Source organism: Podarcis bocagei, assembly GCF_964188305.1.
Source record: "Podarcis bocagei genome assembly, chromosome: 11".
NCBI classification, from domain to species: domain Eukaryota; kingdom Metazoa; phylum Chordata; class Lepidosauria; order Squamata; family Lacertidae; genus Podarcis; species Podarcis bocagei.
In genome coordinates this window covers 7838041-7860563 of record NC_138136.1, presented here as the reverse complement: position 1 = coordinate 7860563, position 22523 = coordinate 7838041, and the positions used below count along the sequence as shown (strand labels likewise).

The window sequence follows — 22523 nt, the reverse complement described above, 5'->3', positions numbered from 1 at the left end:
TGGCGCATGGAACAACAGTTCAGCTGAGCATGCCTTTACATTGGTCTCCATTACTACTGGTTCTTTGTGGCAAGCCATCTCTGTGCACCTGCTGGTCATGAGTTGGAAGGGACCTCTGGAGCCATCTAGTATAATAATAATAATAATAATAATAATAATTATTATTATTATTATTTATTTATACCCCGCCCTCCCCAGCCAAGGCCGGGTTCAGGGCGGCTAACAAGCAATAATAAAAACAAGTTGAATGAATACAACTTAAAAACAAGATTAAAATACAACATTAAAATAGTGAAACATTAAAATATTAAAATGCAGCCTCATCACAGGAGGAGAAAGGAAAAAGAAAGGGGGGGAGGGAATCAAATTGGCTCCAAGCCAAAGGCCAGGCGGAACAACTCTGTCTTACAGGCCCTGCGGAAAGAAATCAGATCCCGCAGGGCCCTGGTCTCATGAGGCAGAGCATTCCACCAGACCGGAGCCAGTGTTGCAAAGGCCCTGGCTCTGGTTGAGGCTAATCTGACTTTCTTAGGGCCCGGGACCTCTAGAGTGTTGCTATTTATGGACCTTGAGGCTCCCCGTGGGGCATACAATGCAAGAATCTCAACACACGCCTTTGTTCCACGCTCCCGGGCTGCTGGGGGGGGGGGAAGCCATGTGATAAGGCTGCGAATATAAGCCACACTTTAACTTTTCATGGCCCGAATATTCGGGTTTTATCACTGCATCACTCGGAGGTAAAGATTAGGTGGTTTATGCACACACCCCACCCCACCTCACCTCACCTCAAGCAGCTGTGTAAAGTAGCTCCTAGAGAGAATCATTTGCTGCAAAATATTTCTGATAAACATCTATTTCATAAAAATAGTTTTCTTATTTTCCATCCCTATGGAGACCCTCAGGGTGGCTTACAGTTTCAAGTATAAAACAATAAAACCATCAAAAACAGAATAAACTCAAGTAATAACCACATTACATGAACAGTAAGGTAAAGGGTAAAGGGACCCCTGACCATTAGGTCCAGACGTGGCCGACTCTGGGGTTGTGGCGCTCATCTTGCTTTACTGGCCGAGGGAGCCAGCATACAGCTCACTGTCATGTGGCCAGCATGACTAAGCCGCTTCTGGCGAACCAGAGCAGCGCACGGAAACGCCATTTACCTTCCCGCCGGAGTGGTACCTATTTATCTACTTGCACTTTGACTTGCTTTCGAACTGCTAGGTTGGCAAGAGCTGGGACCGAGCAATGGGAGCTCACCCCGCCGTGGGGATTCGAACCGCCAACCTTCTGATCGGCAAGTCCTAGGCTCTGTGGTTTAATACACAGTGCCACCCGCGTCCCTTTGAACAGAAACAGTAGCACCCCCCAAAACCAGGGTAGTTGGACTCAACAAGCATGCTCACCTAAATGAAAATGTTTTGACCTATTGTCAATGAGGCATTGAGCGGAATTTCACAGTCCTGGCATAATGACCCATATCACCTGGTGGGCAGGTTTTATTATATTGAGACTCTCAACTCCTATCAGCCCCAGTCAGAGTAGCCAGTGGTCAGGACTGGTAGCCGCTGTATTCTCAATGGGATCTTAGAGGGCTAAAGGTTAGCCACTCCTGCTTTCTGTAGCTTGCTGTTGGCTAAAAAGCTTCATTGCTTTCTTTTAAGTTCAATGATTGAAGTAAATCCTGTGGGTTTTTAATAGCCATCTGTTTATGTAGATTTAAGTGTGTTTTATTCATGCCTCAGATGTGATAGATAAATCTGTGAAGAGGGTGTCTGCTATGGAGAGAGGTTTCCCAAAGATGCTCATTTGATGCCTCCTTTATGATCTTTTGAGTGCCAAGAGGAAATCTTATTATTCACCTAGACCTTGGGGGGTGGGGATGATAATATTAAGACCTACTGCAACACCTTCAGTAAGATATAGTTGACTTTGACTCTTGTTTCCCCCAGATCCTTACTCTGTGAAGAGGAATGTGGCAAGAACCCTTAATAGTCAACTGGTTTATGAATATATTCTTCACTGCTTACGGGCAACTTACAAGTATTTTGCCTTGCCCCATAAACAAAGTACAAAAAACAACCAAAAGAGACCTGCTGAATCCTTGGCACTCTCAGAGCCGGAGAAGAGCGCTCTTAAACCTGGCATCCCTGACATACAAAATGCACATGACGAGGCAGAGAAATCGCCAATGGACAGCTGTGTAACTGCTAGCATGAAAAGTTCTTATTTTCCTCAGGAACCTGCGTTGGATCCTTCTCAGGTGTTTGGTGCTGAAAGCTTTGTGGAAGAGCAGTTGGCAGACGATATAGAGCATTTAGGTGTTTCTCATGAGGACTCAGACTGCATAATTGAGGAATTTATTTCGGGTGACAATGAGGAATATAAACCGAGCTGTGAGGAGACAGAGAGTGGAAATGAAGAGGAAGAAGAAGATGGGCCCGAACGGGATAGAAAATGGCAGGGACGTTTGGGTATCAATCAAGGTTTGGATGAAGACAGTGAAAGTGGAGATCTTGCCGTTCCAGCTGGTGAGCATGATGTTGAAACTGACAGCATTTCTGATATGGAGAATTTTCAGAATACAGTAGCTGCTCTTGACGGGTTTGGTTCAGAATGTGGCGGTGGGCTAGACGATAAGGTTGACATGGATGCAGAGAGCACAGAAGGAACTGATGAACTGGATGATTCCCTGATCAAACTGGAACCAGCAACTCAGGAGCAAGTATTTGAAATGGATAATTCGGAGGAGGAGGAAGTGGAAGAAGAGGAGGAAGAAGAAGAGGAAGAGGAGGAGGAAGTTCACAGTATCATAAACCAGAGACAACTTGGGAATGTTATCAATACTGAAGATGAGCTGGATAACACGTACACTGGATCTGGCGTTGAAGAGCCTCTATCGGAAGAGGAAGAATTGTTTATTTCTGTCAAATATGAAGACAGTGAGTTCAGGAAGAAAGCAGATGACCCTCCAAGGGCAGATTTGGATAAAGAAGATAATGTTGAAAAAGAAGCGTCTTTGGAAAGCAACATGCTCATAGACCAATGTGGCAAATCTGACTTCTTCTATGAGTTTAATAAATACTCTTTCACAAAAGGCAAGGTAATAACATCTAAATTGTAAAATACTATTTATGCTGCAGTTTCTTCATTCCATTGCATGTTAATCTGTAGAGGTAGGACTAATCCACATTAGAGGCTGTGTGTTTGGTCCCACAAATGTCATTTAATTCCAGAGTCATAAATCGGGACTAGAGGAACAAGTTTTCTATTTGTTTTTTTAATGAAAAAAAATTACATTGATGCATTATAATTTCTACAATCCATAATCAAGCTGACTGTTATTTTGAGTTTCTGCCACATGTCAAAATATTCACAGGTTTGAGCAAATAGCACGGCAGGCTTTAAACACGGTCAGTATGATATGACAGTTGGAAGTTGCAGTCAGACATGTATAATATGATAAGCTGTTACTGATGTACAGAGAGTGTCATTGACCATAGTCTGGCCATTCCTGATAACAGATATATTCATTATCTCCCCATTTATAGTTTAAGATAGGTGATGTTTGCTGTCTCCTACCAGGCCTTGTTCCCACTTATCATTTAGCAAGCTTGAGAGTGTACTTTAGCTCAGAGAAGAAAAAAGTTTTAAGGATGTCTTCCTTTCTCTTTGATACAGTCACCTACAGTTGTGTGTAGCCTATGTAAGCGAGAAGGTCATCTAAAGAGGGACTGCCCAGAAGACTTCAAAAAAATTGAGCTAGACCCTTTGCCACCATTAACACCCAAGTTCTTAAATACTTTGGATCAAGTATGCATCCAGTGTTATAGTAAGTTGACTGAACTTCATTTTGGTTGAAAGTTTTTGGAAATTAATACTTGTACAAAATAAACAGGGTCAAGTACTTTTTCTTAGTATTTCCCAAAATTGGGCTATTTTCCCCTCAACAATCTTCTACCATGTTAGAGTTGGGGAGTGTGTTTGCAGATCGCTGGAGAAAATGATTTCTGGAGGTAGGGTTGTAAGATGAGAGCAGAAGAAATTTGGAAGTAGTTGGAAGAATTAAGTGCCTCTGCCTACCTGCAATTTTCTCTGCTGCCAATCATGCCATCCCTCACTGTTTTGCAGCTATTTGGCAATTTCCAAACCAGGTCCACTGCTGAGGCTGTACACTAATGTGTATTGCTTAAAACACTTTTAAAATATACATTCATTGGGAAGTTGTATATTACCTAGCATTTAATATAAAATGTAAAGTATATGTCATTGTTCTTACATCACTGCTTACCACAATATCAGATACAGTCTAATCGCAAAGTTTTTGTCCAAAAATGTACATTTATATGTTGTAATTGGTTCTGTTACTTTAGGCTAACAGCATTGGGTATTGCATTATAGATTTCATATTGATGCCTCAAGTTAACTAGATATACCCTCAGTCAATTAACGTGTAGCATAATATTATTATTATAAAAGAAATTATCTTTCTAGTGCATCTACTTGCTATCATAATTCTGATTCTAAATGAATATATGCTGTCTCTTCAACAGAGGACTTTGCTCCAAACATTATAGAAGACCAGGCTCGTGAATATATACGGCAAAATCTTGAAAATTTCATCAGACAAGAGTTTCCAGGTGTTCTTTGTGATTATATTTATTTTCAAAGTACTAAAGTAATTTTTATGATGTCCTTAGGTCACTAATCTCAAACCAGTTACTACAGAATGTGTTACCTAGCAGAAAATTTAAGGATATGCTTTATATTTATTACAGCTTGTTTTCTTTATTCTTGGCCTAATTGTCCAATATTTATTACAAACGAATGCTAACGTGCTCAAATAATTCTCTGAAATACATCCTCCTTTACAGGCACTAAATTAAACTTATTTGGCTCTTCAAAGAATGGATTTGGCTTCAAGCAAAGTGATCTCGATATTTGTATGACAGTTGATGGTCTGGAAACAGCTGAGGTAGCCTTTTTAACATGAGCAACACGACAAGTACAAATAAGTGGGTTTATGGGTGATACTCAGTTGCACAGTGGGCTGTTCCCCCTTCCTCTTGTTCCCCTTCCCCTCCCCCTGAGGCATCTCCAAACCTCCAGTTTCCAGTTTGCAGTGCAGGGGGCAGAAGAAGGGGAGATTCCATTGTGCCAGCAAAAGTTCATTCCTCTGGAAGACATAGGCTGATCTACTAAGCATCTTTCTCAGGTTCCCCCCCCCCCCAAGCTGATAATATTCCAAGTGCACACACAGACATGTCTGGTTAATCATAATCTATTCCGTGCAAGAAAACAAGAGAGGCTGATAAATGAGCAGGTTCACTCTTTTAGATTCCAGATGGATTTCAGATAAAGCCACTTTCTTTTCCTTTACATCAAAGTGAGTATTCAGTAATCACTTACAATGTTCAAATAAAAAAATTGTCCAGGAGCACCTTAGAGACCAACACTTCTTCATGCACACAAAAGCTTATACCAAGAACAAACTTAGTTGGTCTCTAAGGTGCTAAAAGGGACGCGGGTGGCACTGTGAGTTAAACCACAGAGCCTAGGACTTGCTGATCAGAAGGTTGGCTGAGCTCCCGTTGCTTGGTCTCAGCTCCTGCCAACCTAGCAGTTCGAAAGCACGTCAACGTGCAAGTAGATAAATAAGTACCACTCCGGCAGGAAGGTAAACAGCGTTTCCGTGCACTGCTCTGGTTCGCCAGAAGCGGCTTAGTCATGCTGGCCACATGACCCGGAAGCTGTATGCTGGCTCCCTCGGCCAATAAAGCGAGATGAGCTCTGCAATCCCAGATTGTCGGTCACGACTGGACCTAATGGTCAGGGGCCCCTTTACTTTTAAGGTGCTATTGGACAATTTTTTTATATGTTATATATTTATATATTTTGACTGTGTCAGACCAACACGGCTACCTACCCGAATCTATCACTTACAATGCTGTTGTTGCATTGATACCAGCATAAAACCACCGACATAGCTCCTAAAATATTAGTGACACCTTGATCATGGTGACTGTTTATTTCTGGGGTTTTAAAAAATTACACAGCTTTCACTGGCAACTGCTTCAGATGTGTGAAGTGGGAAGGAGAATAAACAAAGTCACAACAATTTGCACTTGAAAACAGTCTATCCGTTATGTAAATCTGGTGTAGTTGGGTACAGCAACCTATTCCATGGGAAGGCAAAAGAAAGAGACACCTGTGTCTTGCGGGCAACCTGTACACGTTAGTGCTGTTGCTTGTTCACGATGGCCAGTCTTTTCCCAATAGCAGATTGGCCTTGGTCTGTCTCTTGCAGGAAGCAGAAAAAAGTGTCTTTACTTTTCTCCCCCTCCCTCCTAGCCTTAACAAGAAACTGGAATTATGAAAGGTTTCATTGGGAAGCCCCTTGTGAAATTTTACCTGTATAGCCAGACGAAAAGTTGACCAGGGCTGTGAGATATTGAGTGCAACAGCAAGTTTATGTTTGCCATTTTCTAAACTGGAGGTGCTAAAAGCCGTATGGATTGATCTGTTACACAGTCAGGTTCATGATAGAAGAAAAGTGCAATATGAATGAGATGGCCTTTTAAAAAAAAACCACACATTGGGTTACCTCCAGTGAAGTTGTCCTGTAAGCAAAGGAGTTCTACTCACCACATTGGGAGTGACCTTTCTCTTGCTCTCCTCTCCTGGTGCATCACTCCCAAATCCATTATATGGGTTCTACCAGGCCTCTGAAGGGATGGGGGAGCATATGTGGTAAGGAAGTCCCATTTTGCAGATGTAAATTTTTATTTTGTTTTTTAAAATTAATTTTAATTAGGTTTTGCCTCTTACAAAAATCTAAAAGAAAAAACATTCCAACAAATAGAACAAAAACATTTTGCAGATGTAATTTCCTGTTCCAGTGGGGCAACTTCACTAGGTCTGCGGGTTGTAGCCATTGATCTGCCTATTGTAATGCTGGCAATTGTAATATTCACTATTTTTTTCCCTTAAGCTTTGTCGTATTGCTGTGTTTTTAAAGCTTTAAAAAAGGATTATGATGCATTCTTTTTTATCACAGGGACTTGACTGTATAAGAATTATTGAAGAACTTGCAAGAGTGCTCAAGAAACATTCAGGTAACTGTTGCTGAAAATGTGGTTGGTTTGTATGTTGTTGTTTTCAAACCATGCACACAGGAACATGAATTGTGTGAGGGTGTTTGTGAATTTCAGATTCTGCCGATGCAAAACACTCACGAACGGAGTTTAAATTTAGGATCAGGCCTTTGATGCACTTTAGCCACAAGAGCTTTCTAGTATGTCTGAAAACCATAACGCCACTTGCATTGACTTCTCTTTGCATATCATTTATGTGATAAATGAATGGAGAAATTTAGCTTAGTTATTGGTGGACTGGCCATCTTCCCTGATTTAGCATGCATTCATTTGATTTTTGGTACAGAATCCTAACAATCAAATTTTAATTTCCCCCCCAAACCCTCCTGGATGCACAATACTTGATAATATTGGTCTGTCTGCAATAATAGCGATACATTCTTAAAGTCTGTTAGCCCACATATCTGCGACTCTGTCTGCCCTTAGCCATTGGCCCACAATCAAAATGAAAATATGCAAGTTAGTTGCCATAAAGTGTGCAAATCTGTTCTTGCAATGACCTAAAATGGTGGTGATGGAATAAACCTAACAAAAAAAAATAGCACAATTAGCATAGCCTTTGTCTGCATAAAATGATGAAGGTATAAAATTTAGGAGGAATAACAATAATGAAGTCAGGTCTTCTTGTAGCCAGGCTGCTAGCACTTCATAGATATTTCTAAAGCTAAAACAAATACAGTAGACAGATCTGTGTGGTTTCATGTTGTTCTCTTTTGGAAGAACATTGTCATTGTCAGCTTGTTCATAGTTAATTAGGGCTGCCATACGTCCGGAATCCACCAGACATAGGCGAGATTTATCCGCCGAAAATGGCCTCTGGGTGGAATTGTCAAAACTGGACAAAGTGTATAGGAAAACCCAGGCATGTTGTAGCCCATAGCTTTAAAACTTTTGGGGCACGTTATAAGGCATTCGTAGAGTGTGCTAGCCAGGGCTTTGAGGCCTTGCCATCACTTTTCCTGAAATGACTGTGCTCCGTAATACACTCAGCACTCCCCTGTGGGTGTAAATTGCAGAAAAAGATCAATAGTAGTGTGCAAGTTGTCTGTCTTCTGTTACTGTTCTTCACATTGAGGAATCCCTGATAAGCTTCCATGGAACCCTAGGCTTCCTAAGTATGTCTTGGAACATGGTTGAAAACCACTGCCAAAAATGAGATGTGTTCAGTTCAGTGAGATGTATTCCTGAATAACTCTGTATAGGGTTGTGGCCTAAGTATCATTGTGTACTTAACAATGCTGAATTTCAGCCAACATCATTCCTATGGAGTTCAACTGGTATAAATCTTCATTTTTGTACTTCCATAGGTCTAAGAAATATATTACCGATAACAACTGCTAAAGTGCCAATTGTCAAGTTCTTTCACGTACGAAGTGGTCTTGAAGTAGACATCAGCTTGTATAATACATTGGTAAGAACATCTCCTAGTTGAAATTGAAGCACTTCTTCAAATAGCCACTGGAGATATAGCAAATGGGATATGGGGCCACTGTTATGGAGGAAAACAGCTTTCCAAATTACATTGCTGAGTTCTTCCGTATTCGTGTTGAACAGAAATGGGGTTCATGTGGACAACTGATCAACAGAGTTTGGGAAATAAAAAAAATAAATAAGTCAAGGTAGTCACTTCACTTGTAGAAATGGCTGATATTAAAATCTGTCCAAACATGCACTGTGATTTTGAGCATATTTTTGTTGAAATTCTGTGTTTTATTCACTTGGTATTTTTAAAACAAGGTTGTTTAATTACATGCACATTCCACATTCCAATTGCATGCTTCTGAAATAATGCTGTTTCTGTTGACTGAGCTATTTCAGAGAGCTTTCCAAGTCATACAGTTGCTCTCCTCCTTCACCAATCCATCTCAAAATTCTAATCTCATTTCTTTGTAGGCTCTGCATAACACAAGACTCTTGTCCTCTTATGCAGCTATTGATCCAAGAGTAAAATATCTCTGCTATACAATGAAAGTCTTCACAAAGGTACATCAATGTTCTAGTTAACTGGGGGAGAAAAAGTGACACCCGTTAAGTTTTTCCACTAATTTCTACTCCACCCCTCTTTTCAGATGTGTGATATTGGTGATGCATCTCGAGGCAGCCTATCTTCCTATGCCTATACTCTAATGGTGCTCTACTTCCTTCAGCAGAGAAACCCTCCTGTCATTCCTGTTCTTCAAGAGGTACACACTTTAAGCCTGTGTGTGTGCGCGCACAACATTATGCATAGGGACTTCGCCTTTCCCTCCTTCTTGTGGCTGGGTAAAGGGACCCCTGACCATTAGGTCCAGTCATGGCCGACTCTGGGGTTGCGGCGCTCATCTCGCTTTACTCGCAGAGGGAGCTGGCGTACATGTGGCCAGCATGACTAAGCTGCTTCTGGCGAACCAGAGCAGTGCACGGAAACGCCGTTTACCTTCCTGCCAGAGTGGTACCTATTTATCTACTTGCACTTTGACGTGCTTTCAAACTGCTAGGTTGGCAGGAGCAGGGACTGAGCAACGGGAGCTCACCCCATTGCGGGGATTCGAACCGCCAACCTTCTGATCGGCAAGTCCTAGGCTCTGTGGTTTAACCCACAGCGCCACCCACATCCCTTTCTTGTAGCCCCTACAGACACTCAAAAACTGCTCTGCACTGCTGGGAGACCCTCTGGAACAGATTTTGGGAATGCGGTGGGGTCTGGGGAAGAGAGGAAAGCAAAGTCCTGTTGCAGGACTGGAATTTTGCTCGCACAGCATTGGATTCTACCCTGTTACGCTTGCACACTCACTTGAAAACATCTCAAAAGCACTAAGCTCCTGCCCTGATAGCCTTAATATTTATTTTCTTAGATTTACCAAGAGCCAAAGAAACCCGAAATTCTAGTTGATGGCTGGAATGTCTACTTCTTTGACAAAACAGATGAACTGGTGAGTCTAATACAAAAACAACTCTGCTATGTAATCTTAAGCAAAGTTACACTGCTAACCTTTTTAATGAGGTCAAACTGACCATGGGAAATTGGGGGGGAAATAAGTAAGTTTGCTCAGACTTAACGAAGTATGTTACCTTGTGTTTCATGATCCCAGTTGTAACTTTTTATAAACTGCAGAGGACTCTGTGACACTGTTGGTCATTTTTACCTTAATTGTATGGCATGAGAAAAGGGCAGTACTGTGCTCATAAGATCCTAAAGATCTAGTGGCCTCTTAAAATGATGTTTACGTTATTCACTAATATTTATGTCAGCAGCTACTTAGATCAGAACCTGTTCTGTTCATTTTCTTCATTCATTGCATTTATCTACTTCCTTTTTGCCAAGATAGAAAGAAAACATTACGAGAGCCTACACAGTGAAATGTAGAATGTGTTGGTGACAAGGAAAAAATATAGATATAAAAGGAGTTTGAGACAAGTCTTATTTGGTGAGAGAACTCCAGCAGAGAGTTCAAATCAAAAATATTCAACCAAGTGTGGAAATATAGTCTGTTAGACCTTTGAAATATGCCCTTCTAAGTTCCTTCCAAAGATTCCCTCTTTCCCTCGCATAGAAAAAGAGCACATGTTTGGTAAGATAAAAATGGTTCACTTCTAAACTGTCCAGAGGTCAGATTCATGTTGCATAGGCAGTAAAACTTTGTTTAATTCCAAACTGGTGAAAGCTCCTAAATTATTGGTACAGGAACTTAAAAGAGGCTTGTTAGAGCCATGCGGCTGGAGGCAGCAGCTCAGAACACTTTGCACACTGGAGTTCACATGTAGGCTAGAGGGAAACAAAGGGTTGATTATTAGTAATTCCTGAGGTGAGCTAAGCCTGGCAAGGACAGCTTACTCTATAGTCTTAACCCCTTCATTAATTAGACTTAAACGTGTTGATTATATGAGGCAGATTATCCCACAGAACGTTGTTGATTTACTTAAGTATTAGTTTATGTGTGTGCAAAAATATCACTTCAAAGGCTTTTGGGGAGTTAATAAAAGTAAGACCCTAAAAAACCCCTTACAAACCTGAATTGTGGTGTATATATTTAGCAGTTGGAAGCTTCCTTACATGAACCATCGAAACTGTTTCATTCTTATCACACCGATTTGCAGAATTCATGTTGGGAATGCTTGCCAATCAAGTATATGGGGTCATTTTAACCCATCATTTATTTGGTAGCTCATGATTGGCAAAATATTTGCAGCCAGATCCGAGGATCTCAGCAGATGTAAGATTTACTAGCAGTTCTCAGTTAGGAACCCTCCGTTGTGGCGATCACACAGGGTCCCCGGACGTTTGACAGTCTATTGATCCCTGTGCCACCACTGTGCTCGCTTCCCCGCTGCCACCAACCCGTTACTCTCGGGTACACACTGAGTCCAGACAGTTGTTAAAATTAAATCAAATAAACAAGTTTATTTTGTAAGCATTAACAAGTATGGTTTCTCAGTTAATTTTCTTGTCAGTTTCTTAACCTTAGTTTCTTTACCGGCCTATACCTTCCTAATACAGTGGTGCCTCGCAAGACGAAATTAATCCGTTCCGCGAGTCTCTTCGTCTTGCGGTTTTTTCGTCTTGCGAAGCACAGCTATTAGCGGCTCTTAGCGGCTATTAACGGCTTAGCGGCTATTAACGGCTTAGCGGCTTTAAGAAAAAGGAAACAAACTCGCAAGAACTTGCAAGACGTTTCGTCTTGCGAAGCAAGCCCATAGGGAAATTCGTCTTGCGGAACGACTCAAAAAACGGAAAACTCTTTCGTCTAGCGAGTTTTTCGTCTTGCAAGGCATTCGTCTTGCGGGGCACCACTGTACCTTCCGACTGATTATCTCAACTTAACAGTTTCTCTCACTCTCTCACATCAGACCAGCCCAACCCACAGACTTATCCTCTCTCTCTTTTCTCTAACTCCAGACTGACTTCTTAACAACTCTAACTCTAACTCCTCCCCTTGGGTTCCTATTGGTCAGTCATTTTACACTTAGTTAACCCTTTCCTTATGAACCCAGTATGATGTCACAAACCTAGGAGGGCAAACACCACACCCTCCAATTTACTTAAATTAGTAGAAGACTTGTATCCATCCTTTCAATCCAATGATTCTCAATGCGGCTTACAATATATTGTAATAATTTACATAAACACAAATCCAATACCTTGACAGCCCAGTAGCCCCCTGGATAGAGCTAGAGTATGCTTCTCTTTAGCCTGGCAGCCCCAGGGTAACTGGCAATTGACCCTTTCTACAAGGTTGGAACAGTTCACACATCTAGGCAAAGAGTGACAAGAGATCAGTAAATTGCATGCTATTGTCTACACCTGAAAAAGATATATATTTCACTTCCAGCCTGCAGTTTGGCCAGACTTTGGTAAAAACAAAGAATCCATTGGTGAATTATGGCTAGGACTTCTCCGTTTCTATACTGAAGAATTTGATTTTAAAGAGCACGTTATCTGCATCCGAAGAAAAAGTTTGCTTACAACATTCAAGAAGCAGTGGACTTCAAAATACATAGTTATTGAAGGTATTCCTCTAAATTATGAGACCTTTATTCATCATTTAACAAATATATTTGAACAACAGGGCCAAGTTTGGTGAAATGCTTAATTTCTGTTGGGGGAGTAATACAGTTAAAGGTCTGTCACAGTATAGGCAGCAAACTGAATCATAGAATCATAGAGTTGGAAGAGACCACAAGGGCCATCGAGTCCAACCCCCTGCCAAGCAGGAAACACCATCAGAGCACTCCTGACATATGGTTGTCAAGCCTCTGCTTAATGACCTCCAAAGAGGAGGAAGGAATTTGCATTTTAGCAACCTGATTTGAAAAGCATTGTACTGGCAAATTAGTTTTAAAAATACACCGCGAGCTGTTGTATGAACACAGCATCATGAGCTGTGATGCCACAGTTATTGGATGCTGACTGTAGACTAGCAATGCCTTGGCACAACTGCCACTTTGCTCAACTGAATATGGGAGGGGGGAACCTAGGACCCTTACCAGCAGGGGTGGGAAGAGACAGCAGACGCCACAGGTCTGTTGCTTCAGCACTGAGCCCCACCTGGCATGAGCACAGATGAGATCACTGACTCGCCCAGAACATTGCTGTCCACTTGACAGTAATGCACCTGCACAGTATGCTTCCTGATGCCTTCTGAGAAGGGTACCACGTTCCCTTTTCTTCTTTGGCACTCATCTGTGGAAGCGTCTAGTCCATGAAAAAGCTGCCCCATACATTGAGATTAAGGAGGCTAGGCATTATAGGGATGCAGGTGGTGCTGTGGTCTAAACCACTGAGCCTCTTGGGCTTGCCGATCAGAAGGTTGGTGGTTTGAATCCGCACAACGGAGTGAGCTCCTGTTGCTCTGTCCCAGCTCCTGCCTACCTAGCAGTTCGAAAGCACACCTGTACAAGTAGATAAATGGATACCAGTGGCGGGACAGTAAATGGTGTTTGCGTGCGCTCTGGTGTTCACGGTGTTCCATTGCACCAGAAGCGGTTTAGTCCTGCTGGCCACATGACCCAGAAAGCTGTCTGTGGACAAATGCCAGCTCCCTCGGCCTGAAAGCGAGATGAGTGCTGCACCCCCATAGTTGTCTTTGAGTGGACTTAACCATCAAGGGGTCCTTTACCTTTACCTTTAGGCTAGGCATTGTGTTAAACAATGGGATGTGAGATATAGGGGGAAGGAAACACCAATAGACCCCAAGTTAGGTAAAGGTAAAGGACCCCTGAACAGTTAAGTCCAGCTGCAAACGACACTGGGGTTGCAGCGCTCATCTCGATTTACTGGCTGAGGGAGCCGATGTTTGTCCGCAGACAGCTTCCGGGTCATGTGGCCAACATGACTAACCCACTTCTGGCAAAGCCAGAGCAGCGCACGGAAACACCATTTACTTTCCTGCTGGAGCGGTACCTATTTATCTACTTGCACTTTGACGTGCTTTTGAAGTGCTAGGTTGGCAGGACTGAGAATGGGAGCTCACCCCGTCACGGGGATTCAAACCGCCGACCTTCCGATGGGCAAGCCGAAGAGTCTCAGTGGTTTAGACCACAGCGCCACCTGCCTCCCTAGACCCCAAGTTAGATTGGTATATAAAGTGGTCTGATGGAGGTGTTTTGTAGTATGCCATTATTGGACTCTTGCTTCCTTTGATCCTCCCTTCTGTGTCTTATGAAGTGTCATGGGCCATGCTAGGCACGTGATATTGGCCATCAAAGGGTAGCCTTTTATCACTCCAGCTTTCTTGCATATCTTGTTGCCTTGATTTGCATTTGCTCTAGCTTTCCCTTGAATAGACATAGAATATTATTGGCTAGCTGTCAGGGAGCTCATGCTGGTAATCCCCAAGTGACTAGTTCTGTTTGGCCGTGCAGCGTTATCTAGATAATCCCTGCCTCTCTATTCTTAATAAACTAGTAAATACAAGGATCGGGCACGCTTTACTGGTGGTTCTTCTTCTGCCTGCTCCCTCTGACTGTGAATTACTATACAGGTGTCTCCCCACTTGTGTGCGATCAGCATGCATGCTCCCACTGACACATGCGCTGTTTTCGGCGCCGCAAGGTGGTATGATGGGGGTGGAACGGGGGAATCTCCACTCACTCTGCTTGGTGGCCGCAAACAGAACCCCCGAGTGAGTAGGGGTCCCCTGTACTACAGCTTTTTCTCTATATACATTTTTTTGCAATAAAATGATTGGCTTAGTTTTTCAGTTTGAACAACTATTGCTTTATCTTGTTGAAGGTTTTTCATCTTCTTGTCGTCAAAATCTTAGATCACTCTTCAGTGTTTTCCCTTTCTTTGTACATGACGAAGGGGAAGAAATCTGTTTTATAAATGTGGCTCAGCGTTAAAAATGTAACCAGCGTTCCCATTAGTTTTTTTGTTCTTTGGATTCTGTTTGTTCACAAGCTATTTTAATATGGGTTTTGTTAAAACCTGCAACACTCTTCTTGCAGATCCTTTCGACCTGAATCACAATCTTGGAGCTGGTTTGTCAAGAAAAAGTAAGTGATTGCCATAAATTATGTTGTACAGAGATATACTTTTATCTGACTCTGTTTCCATTTAATTGATCATTGTTTTTGTTTTGATTACTCTAGTGACAAACTTTATAATGAAGGCTTTTATAAATGGTAGGAGGGTGTTTGGCACCCCGGTAAGAGGATTTCCTAAAGAATACTCTTCAAAAATGGTGAGTGTGTTAGAAATCTAACAACATTTTATTAAGATGTTCTATGCTGTATTGTACTGCATTACAATTTGAATTATATAGATAAGAAATAAAAGTATCTACAAAAATAAAGTTTAAAATCATTATAAATATTTAATATGGACACCCTTCAAACCACCAGAATTCAGCTTGTGAGCCACACTTTAGGAACCCTGTCTTAGATGTTTCACTAGTCCTTGCTGTAATTTTAAAACACAGCAATATGCAACCGGTAGTGTTTGCTTATTTTGCACTAGTCAGAAAAAAATGCCCATTTCATTTCAATGCTAACATTTTGTATTTTTGTTAGGAGTATTTTTTTGACCCAGAGGTGCTGACAGAAGGCGAACTGGCCCCAAATGATCGATGTTGCAGAATTTGTGGTAAAATTGGGCATTTCATGAAAGACTGTCCCATGCGGAGAAAGTAAGTACATTTTGTCTTCCTGAAGGATAATATGCCTCTAATTGTGCATTATTTTTTTTACTGACAGCAGTGCAGACATGTTCCCCATTTCCTAAACATTGTTAGCAGATTGGAAATATTATGAGTGCACTGGGGAACGTTGGGTGTGAAGCCCCTTGGTGTAGTAATACTTAGCACATATAAATGCTTTAGTGTGACATTTAGCAAGCCTTAAGGGGATTTTAGTACATTTCTTCATATTCAGGCTGCCTTAAGATAAATTTTACTGTGATTCATGCATTCTTAGACCCAGAAGACGGCATGAGAGTGAAGATCTTAAAAACCAAAGATACACAGAAAACAAAGAAAAAAGAAGTAAAGAGGAAAAAGAGACCCCTGTTAAAATTGCAGAAAGAGATGTCCTGCTAAAAGATGGGAGATTGCAGATATGTACACCTAACAAAAACAAATTGGGTAGGGGAGCAATGGAAACTGCAAAAGAGAAGACACCCAAGCAGCCAGCAGAGAAATGGAAGCGACAGGAAGACCGAGAAAAGCGTTGCTTTATTTGTGGAAGGGAAGGACACATTAAAAAAGAGTGCCCTCAGCACAAAGGAGCTGGAGGTAATAATAATAGTGTTCATGGTACTAAAAATATGTTTTAAGGTCAACTGGGAATTTTAATGACACTTGTTGCCTTCTTTTCTTTTCTCTTTTCTTTGCAGACGAGGGCAACCAATATGATGGTTTTTTTATAAAAAAAAAATCAAGAAACAGGATATAAGCTTAAGCGTAACATTATCCAAACAATTAGTTTCCCCTCCTCCCACAACGGATGAATGCAGTAAATTGTTCCATAAAACTTTTCTAAAGTTGTGGTTCTGAAATACTTTTCAGTAGAGAGAGTAAATGTTTTCAGATGTTTTGTTTGATTCCTAGGAGTGGCTGGTTGCTTTTTAACCATTTCCCTTTATGCCATTTCCTTATTGAAAAGCTCCCCCACCGAAGCTGCCCCCCCCCCCTTAGGAAGAGAGAGAGTAAAAGCAGCCTAAGATATGTGATATTTTCAATGGGAGCATGGGGCAAGGAAATCCCCTACTTCAAATAGCAGCCTTGGTGGTTGTCAGGGGGTGGGGGAATTTGTTTTTATTAAAAAAAAAATCAGAACTGCCCTGAAGGGAGAAAAAAATATTTTGAAAGTTGACCTTTGGCATGCTTTTTACTGTTCCAATTAATAGGTGGATTTTTCCAAAGCAGATTTTTCTTGTAAGATAAATTTTAATCTCATTAGATTTTAACTTTCCTAGGTCCCTTGAAGTTGGAAAGTCCATGTGGGTCCCCTTTATCCAGTGCTGTTAAGCACTCTGGTCGATTGAATCAGGTAAACAGTTACCACGTGTGATTTATTTATTTTTTAAGTGAAAAATTAACTTTTGGCTGCATAGCACAATTCTTATTTTAAATGTTATGCTGCTATTACATCTTGCAATAACTATCTTCAAATGGTCACTCCTGGCTTTTTTGTTTTTTTTTAAGGGACTGCTTTTACAAGAAGAAAAAAAGAAACAGAAAGGAAGAATATTCTTGAGTCCCCAGTCAGGTTTGTGAACTAGACTTGGCCTATGCATAGCACTCTGCAAGCATGACAATCAGCTGGTCGTTTGGTGTACTGGGGCATTCTTCACAGGACTTCACAAGTCCCTTGCATAGCACTCCACCAGTCACATCTTTACCTGTGGGGCTACTTTTAAAGGTGACCCGGAAACTGCAATTAATGCAGAATGCGGCAGCTAGACTGGTGACTGGGAGTGGCCGCCAGGACCATATAACACTGGTCCTGAGAGATCTGCATTTGCTCCTAGTACGTTTCTGAGCACAATTCAAAGTGTTGGTGCTGACCTTTAAAGCCCTAAATGGCCTTGGTCCTGTATACCTGAAGGAGCGTCTCCACACCCATCATTTAGCCCAGACACTGAGGTCCAGCTCTGAGGGCCTTCTGGCGGTTCCCTCACTGCAAGAAGTGAGGTTACAGGGAACCAGGCAGAGGGCCTTCTCGGTAGTGGTGCTCGCTCTGTGGAACGCCCTCCCATCAGATGTCAAGGAAATAAGCAGCTATCTTATCTTTAAAATACATCTGAATGCAGCCCTATTTAGGGAAGTTTTTAATATTTAATGCTGTATTGTTTTTAACACTCGATTGGGAGCTGCCCAGAGTGGCTGGGGAGACTCAGCCAGATGGGCAGGGTATAAATCATTTTTTATTATTATTATTATTATTATTATTATTATTATTATTATTATTATTATTATTATTATTATTATATACCTGTCCCACTCTTGGTGTCATGTTGTATCAGCTGTGGGATAGGTGGGTACGGCTTGGCAAAAATAGCCCTGCAGGCCAAATGGGGAAGTCTTGTGGGCCAGAGGTTTCCCACCCTGGTCTAGAAGAACCAACAGAGTGATCAAGACAGCACTAGTAAATAACAACACCAGGCCTTAAACCAGTTGAAACAGATCCAGACAAAGTCTTATCCCAGAATGCCTGCATTTGCATGGCCATCACCACTCAAGCACTTCAACAAAGAATGGGATACTTGGAGCTTTCCAATAGCTGCTGCAATATTTGACATCTACAGAGGCTTTGTATGAAGCGCTAGATTGGAAACTTCAAGAGAAACAAATTTAGTGACAGAATGTATGGGCAGAAATAACAGACCAAAGGAAGGAATACAGAAGTGGAGGCATGCTGTTGCCGCTGGATAAATATACCTTGAGATCATGACAGACACGCTTAGAGAAAACAAAGAAGGTGCTTTAGTGTAGATGGGTAACAGGAGGTTACAGTCAAAGACATGGTTGGTAGCTTGGAATAGACTTGGAAGTGTCCAAGTGCCCCGTTTTTCTTGGCTCTGCTAAGTTTGCATCATTGTAAACTAAAAACATACGTTACTAAAAAGTTAACTAGTTTGGTTTCTACCTATTTACTCATTTTTGTGGTCTTTCTCCCCATATACAGGCAGCCTTTCCAGTAAATATATGACTCAGGGAAAAGCTTCACAGAAGAGGCCTCATCAAGATTCATGAGGGATTGAAGCAATCTTACGTTGCAATACAGACCGTCCATTTCCTTAAATGTTTATTTTCTTTATAGCCTCCAGGTTCACAAAACAGCAGCACAAACAGTCTTCAACATAAGTTTAAAGAAAACACATTTTATTTTAATTAAATTGCTAAAGATAAAAAGCAATGGATTTTAATGTTTGTTCATACCATGAATCCCAGCTCTTAATAGATGAGCATTTTAATAGAAAACCATGTTTTTGTATTTACTAGGTAAAACATGTAGATCAGGGAGGTTCCTAACTCAAACCACTTCTAAGAGTTTCTACATTCAATCAGAATGTTTTGAGTGCACTTAAATGATGTGCAAGCCAAATATAGTGTCTCCTTTAAAATATTATATTTGAAGGATTAAAAGGGTATTTATTAATTATGATCATTTACTGATTCCTTGCGTAAAAGTGTTTTGAAATGTTTCTGGATTGCTACTGCTGTATTTGCAAATATTTTAATCTGTGGGGAGCTAACACATGGACGTAAGCAAACTTTTATGTAAAATCTCTGTAGAAAAGCGGTGCCATTGAATGAATTCTTCCCTTTGTTGTTTTATGGTTTGATATGCTGCTGTGCTTCTGTACGGAGAGACTGAGAGGCTGGTTCTGTTTGCTGCTGCTGTAATATTTTCCCATTGTCTGCAACACAAAAAAACACACAAAACTCCTATAAGGAAACAAGAGGTATATTTGGCAGTTAAAATGAATCCACTTCTGCTTTATTGAAAAGTGAAGAAGATCCATGAAGTAGACAAGGGTTTGCTTTTTTATTGTCATCAAGGCTTAATGTCAGGTTTTCTGGATATGGTACAACATACCCTTTCCAGGAAAAATATACAGCAAAAAATTAGGCCACTGTTATTTATGACCTTGAAATAAACCAACCAAGTGAAAACTTTAAAGTTCCTTTTTGTATTGTATGAATCATAAAGAAGATTTAGTCTTATTTATTAGTTACTCATCCTTTCAATGTATCCTTCCAAGGCAGGTTGCACAAAACATTAGACTTTACATTTTTTTAAAAAGAGGGAACAATGTCCTTGTATAACAAGTCATCCGGATTGTTCCTACAGAGCAGTTGGTGGTAAGAATGGCCTTGTGGTTGGGAGGGAAAAGTCCAGTAAGAGCAGCTTGCTTCCCTCTTGCACTGTTACAGGTATTCCAGTTGAAGCTAATAATTTTTCAGAGTTGGTTTGGCTTTTCAGAGGATGTAAAACGTTCAGTAATCAGCTTCACTGACAATCTCTGATCTGGAGAAGATTGGTCAATGCAAATCAGGTAGACAGAAATCAGAAATTACTCACCCTTGGAATATCACTTTCAGTGGGATGGACATCCCTATCAGCATGCGTCCAAGTGTCTGCTGTTTAAAGTACTACAGCACAGATAGACAATTTCTGCATTTGGTTGTACTTCAGGCTTTTTCTCACAATTCCTGACACTGTACATTTAAGTAAGCATCTGAGCAGTTGACCTGCTATGCGGAGCTTGTTATACAATTTGCATACGTTTAGTAAGTTTGGTCACTGTGCTGTATGTCAAAATCTCTCTGGTCAACTGGTGGAAGTATAAAAATTACTGTGAAGCATTCCTAATCACACGTCCCCAATATCTTTAGATCATAGTAGAACCTGGTTCTGTTTAATAGGTTTTCACGCCACCTTTGACAGATGCCCTTAAAGTAGTAGTGAAACCTTGTTCATATAAACTCCTTTATGACCCAGCAAAAACTGGCTTTCTTCTGGAATCTGTGCTTCAAGGATAGCTGTAGAATAAAGGATGTCTGTTAACAGCAATCTGCCCCAGCCTGGTGTCTTTTAAATATTTTAGATCATAACTCCTGTTAGCCCCAGTCAGCAGAGGTGGTGATCAGAAAGAATGGGAGCTTTAGCCCCAAACAAGGCACTAGGTTCAGAGAGGCCAAGTTCCAGAACCCAGAAAAGATCCTGCTCCACCTACATCAGGAATAGTTTAGCAGGTATTGCAACCGGGGTCAAATAACTTTTTTGCATATCCTTGTCTTGGATGGATTATGCAAACTAATACAGGGACTGCTTTCCGGAAAGCTGCGGGAACTAAAAACAACAGCGGACCTGAGGAAATGGGAGTCAGTCTGCCAAAACTTTATGATGCTGACTTCATGATACTCTAATTGGCAGTGGGATGCGGGTGGCTCTGTGGTCCAAACCACTGAGCTGCTTGGGTTTGCTGATCGGAAGGTTGACGGTTTGAATCCCCGCGACGGAGTGAAGCTCCCGTTGCTTTGTCTCAGCTTCTGCCAACCTAGCGGTTTGAAAGCACACCAGTGCAAGTAGATAAATAGGTACCGCTGCAGCAGGAAGGTAAACGGCGTTTCTGTGCGCTCTGGCACTTGTCACAGTCCTCCGTGCGCCAGTAGCAGCTTAGACCTGCTGGTCACATGGCCCAGAAAACTGACTGTGGACAAACACTGGCTCCCTCTGCCTGAAAGCGAGATGAGCGCCGCAACTCCTCAGTCGCCTTTGACTGGACTTGACCGTCCAGGGTCCTTTACCATTTACTGCAATTGGTCAAAAGGCCTCTCAGTTAATTTATTCAACAATCCTATTGAACGAGACGCCAAATTACGTCTTTAAGAGTGCAGCTCATTCTACCAAGTTACAGGGAACCAGGCAGAGGGCCTTTTCAGTAGTGGCACCCACCCTGTGGAACGACCTCCCACCAGATGTCAAAGAGAAAAATAACTACCAAACTTTTAGAAGACATCTGAAGGCAGCCCTGTTTAGGGAAGTTTTTAATGTTTAATGTTGTTGTTGTTGTTTAGTCGTGCCCGACTCTTCGTGACCCCCTGGACCAGAGCACGCCAGGCACTCCTGTCTTCCACTGCCTCCCGCAGTTTGGTCAAACTCATGCTGGTAGCTTCGCGAACACTGTCCAACCATCTCGTCCTCTGTCGTCCCCTTCTCCTTGTGGCCTCAATCTTTCCCAACATCAGGGTCTTTTCCAGCGAGTCTTCTCTTCTCATGAGGTGGCCAAAGTATTGGAGCCTCAGCTTCACAATCTGTCCTTCCAGTGAGCACTCAGGGCTGATTTCCTTCAGAATGGAGAGGTTTGATCTTCTTGCAGTCCATGGGACTCTCAAGAGTCTCCTCCAGCACCATAATTCAAAAATTAATGTTTAATAGGTTATTGTATTTTAGTGTTTTGTTGGAAACCCTGCCAGATTGGCGGGGTATAAATAATATATTATTATTATTATACCTTTGCTCAAAGGCTAGTCTCACTGCATTGAATGGGATTTACTCCCAAGTAAAGTGTACCAAAGATTGAAGCACCCCCAAATGAAAGAATGCAACCTGGGTTTCTGACGGACCTCAATGCGCGTGGGGGGAGTTTTAAATAAGACAAAGCAAATATTTTGTTTTTGCTATTGTTATTGCGCCAACTACGTCCTCCTGAGTATTACACCTCCGCGCAGAGAACTAATCCCGGCGACCCTCGGCCTCGTATCCCTCCGCAGCGGGCGATCCGCTCTCTCTCCTCAGGGGCCGGAATCGAATTCTTCCCGCCTCTCCCGCTCCTCCTCTCTCCGCTGATTGGTCAGCCATCCTGAGAAGGACGTGAGGGGAGGAGAGAGAGCGCGCGAGACACCTCCTTCACGGCGGACTTCCCACTGGCCCGCTGCGTACCCA

At 41.8% G+C, this 22523-nt stretch overlaps 1 protein-coding gene and 1 long non-coding RNA gene across 3 annotated transcripts in view; one reads left to right on the top strand and one right to left on the bottom strand.

Moving 5' to 3' along the window:
• The window catches only part of TUT7 (terminal uridylyl transferase 7), a 45574-nt gene extending 25820 nt beyond the window's left edge, over positions 1 to 19754 (top strand). The window contains exons 13-29 of the mRNA XM_081213526.1: positions 1950 to 3100; positions 3679 to 3829; positions 4551 to 4637; positions 4872 to 4972; positions 7055 to 7112; positions 8459 to 8562; positions 9045 to 9134; positions 9221 to 9334; positions 9986 to 10063; positions 12461 to 12638; positions 15078 to 15125; positions 15222 to 15313; positions 15642 to 15757; positions 16044 to 16360; positions 17044 to 17117; positions 17273 to 17336; positions 18756 to 19754. Of these exons, the coding sequence (XP_081069652.1) occupies positions 1950 to 3100; positions 3679 to 3829; positions 4551 to 4637; positions 4872 to 4972; positions 7055 to 7112; positions 8459 to 8562; positions 9045 to 9134; positions 9221 to 9334; positions 9986 to 10063; positions 12461 to 12638; positions 15078 to 15125; positions 15222 to 15313; positions 15642 to 15757; positions 16044 to 16360; positions 17044 to 17117; positions 17273 to 17336; positions 18756 to 18823 (2891 nt within the window). The 3' untranslated portion in view covers positions 18824 to 19754. The remainder of the gene's footprint in view (positions 1 to 1949; positions 3101 to 3678; positions 3830 to 4550; positions 4638 to 4871; positions 4973 to 7054; positions 7113 to 8458; positions 8563 to 9044; positions 9135 to 9220; positions 9335 to 9985; positions 10064 to 12460; positions 12639 to 15077; positions 15126 to 15221; positions 15314 to 15641; positions 15758 to 16043; positions 16361 to 17043; positions 17118 to 17272; positions 17337 to 18755) is intronic.
• Positions 18932 to 22509, bottom strand: LOC308597837. 2 transcript variants are annotated; one of them, XR_014013180.1, is made up of 2 exons: positions 22093 to 22509; positions 18932 to 20617 (listed from the first exon to the last, which is right to left on the bottom strand). It is a non-coding gene; the product is annotated as an uncharacterized lncRNA (long non-coding RNA). The 2 variants fall into 2 exon arrangements; XR_014013181.1 differs by having other exon boundaries at positions 22205 to 22509.
• Positions 22510 to 22523: the final 14 nt, after the last annotated feature.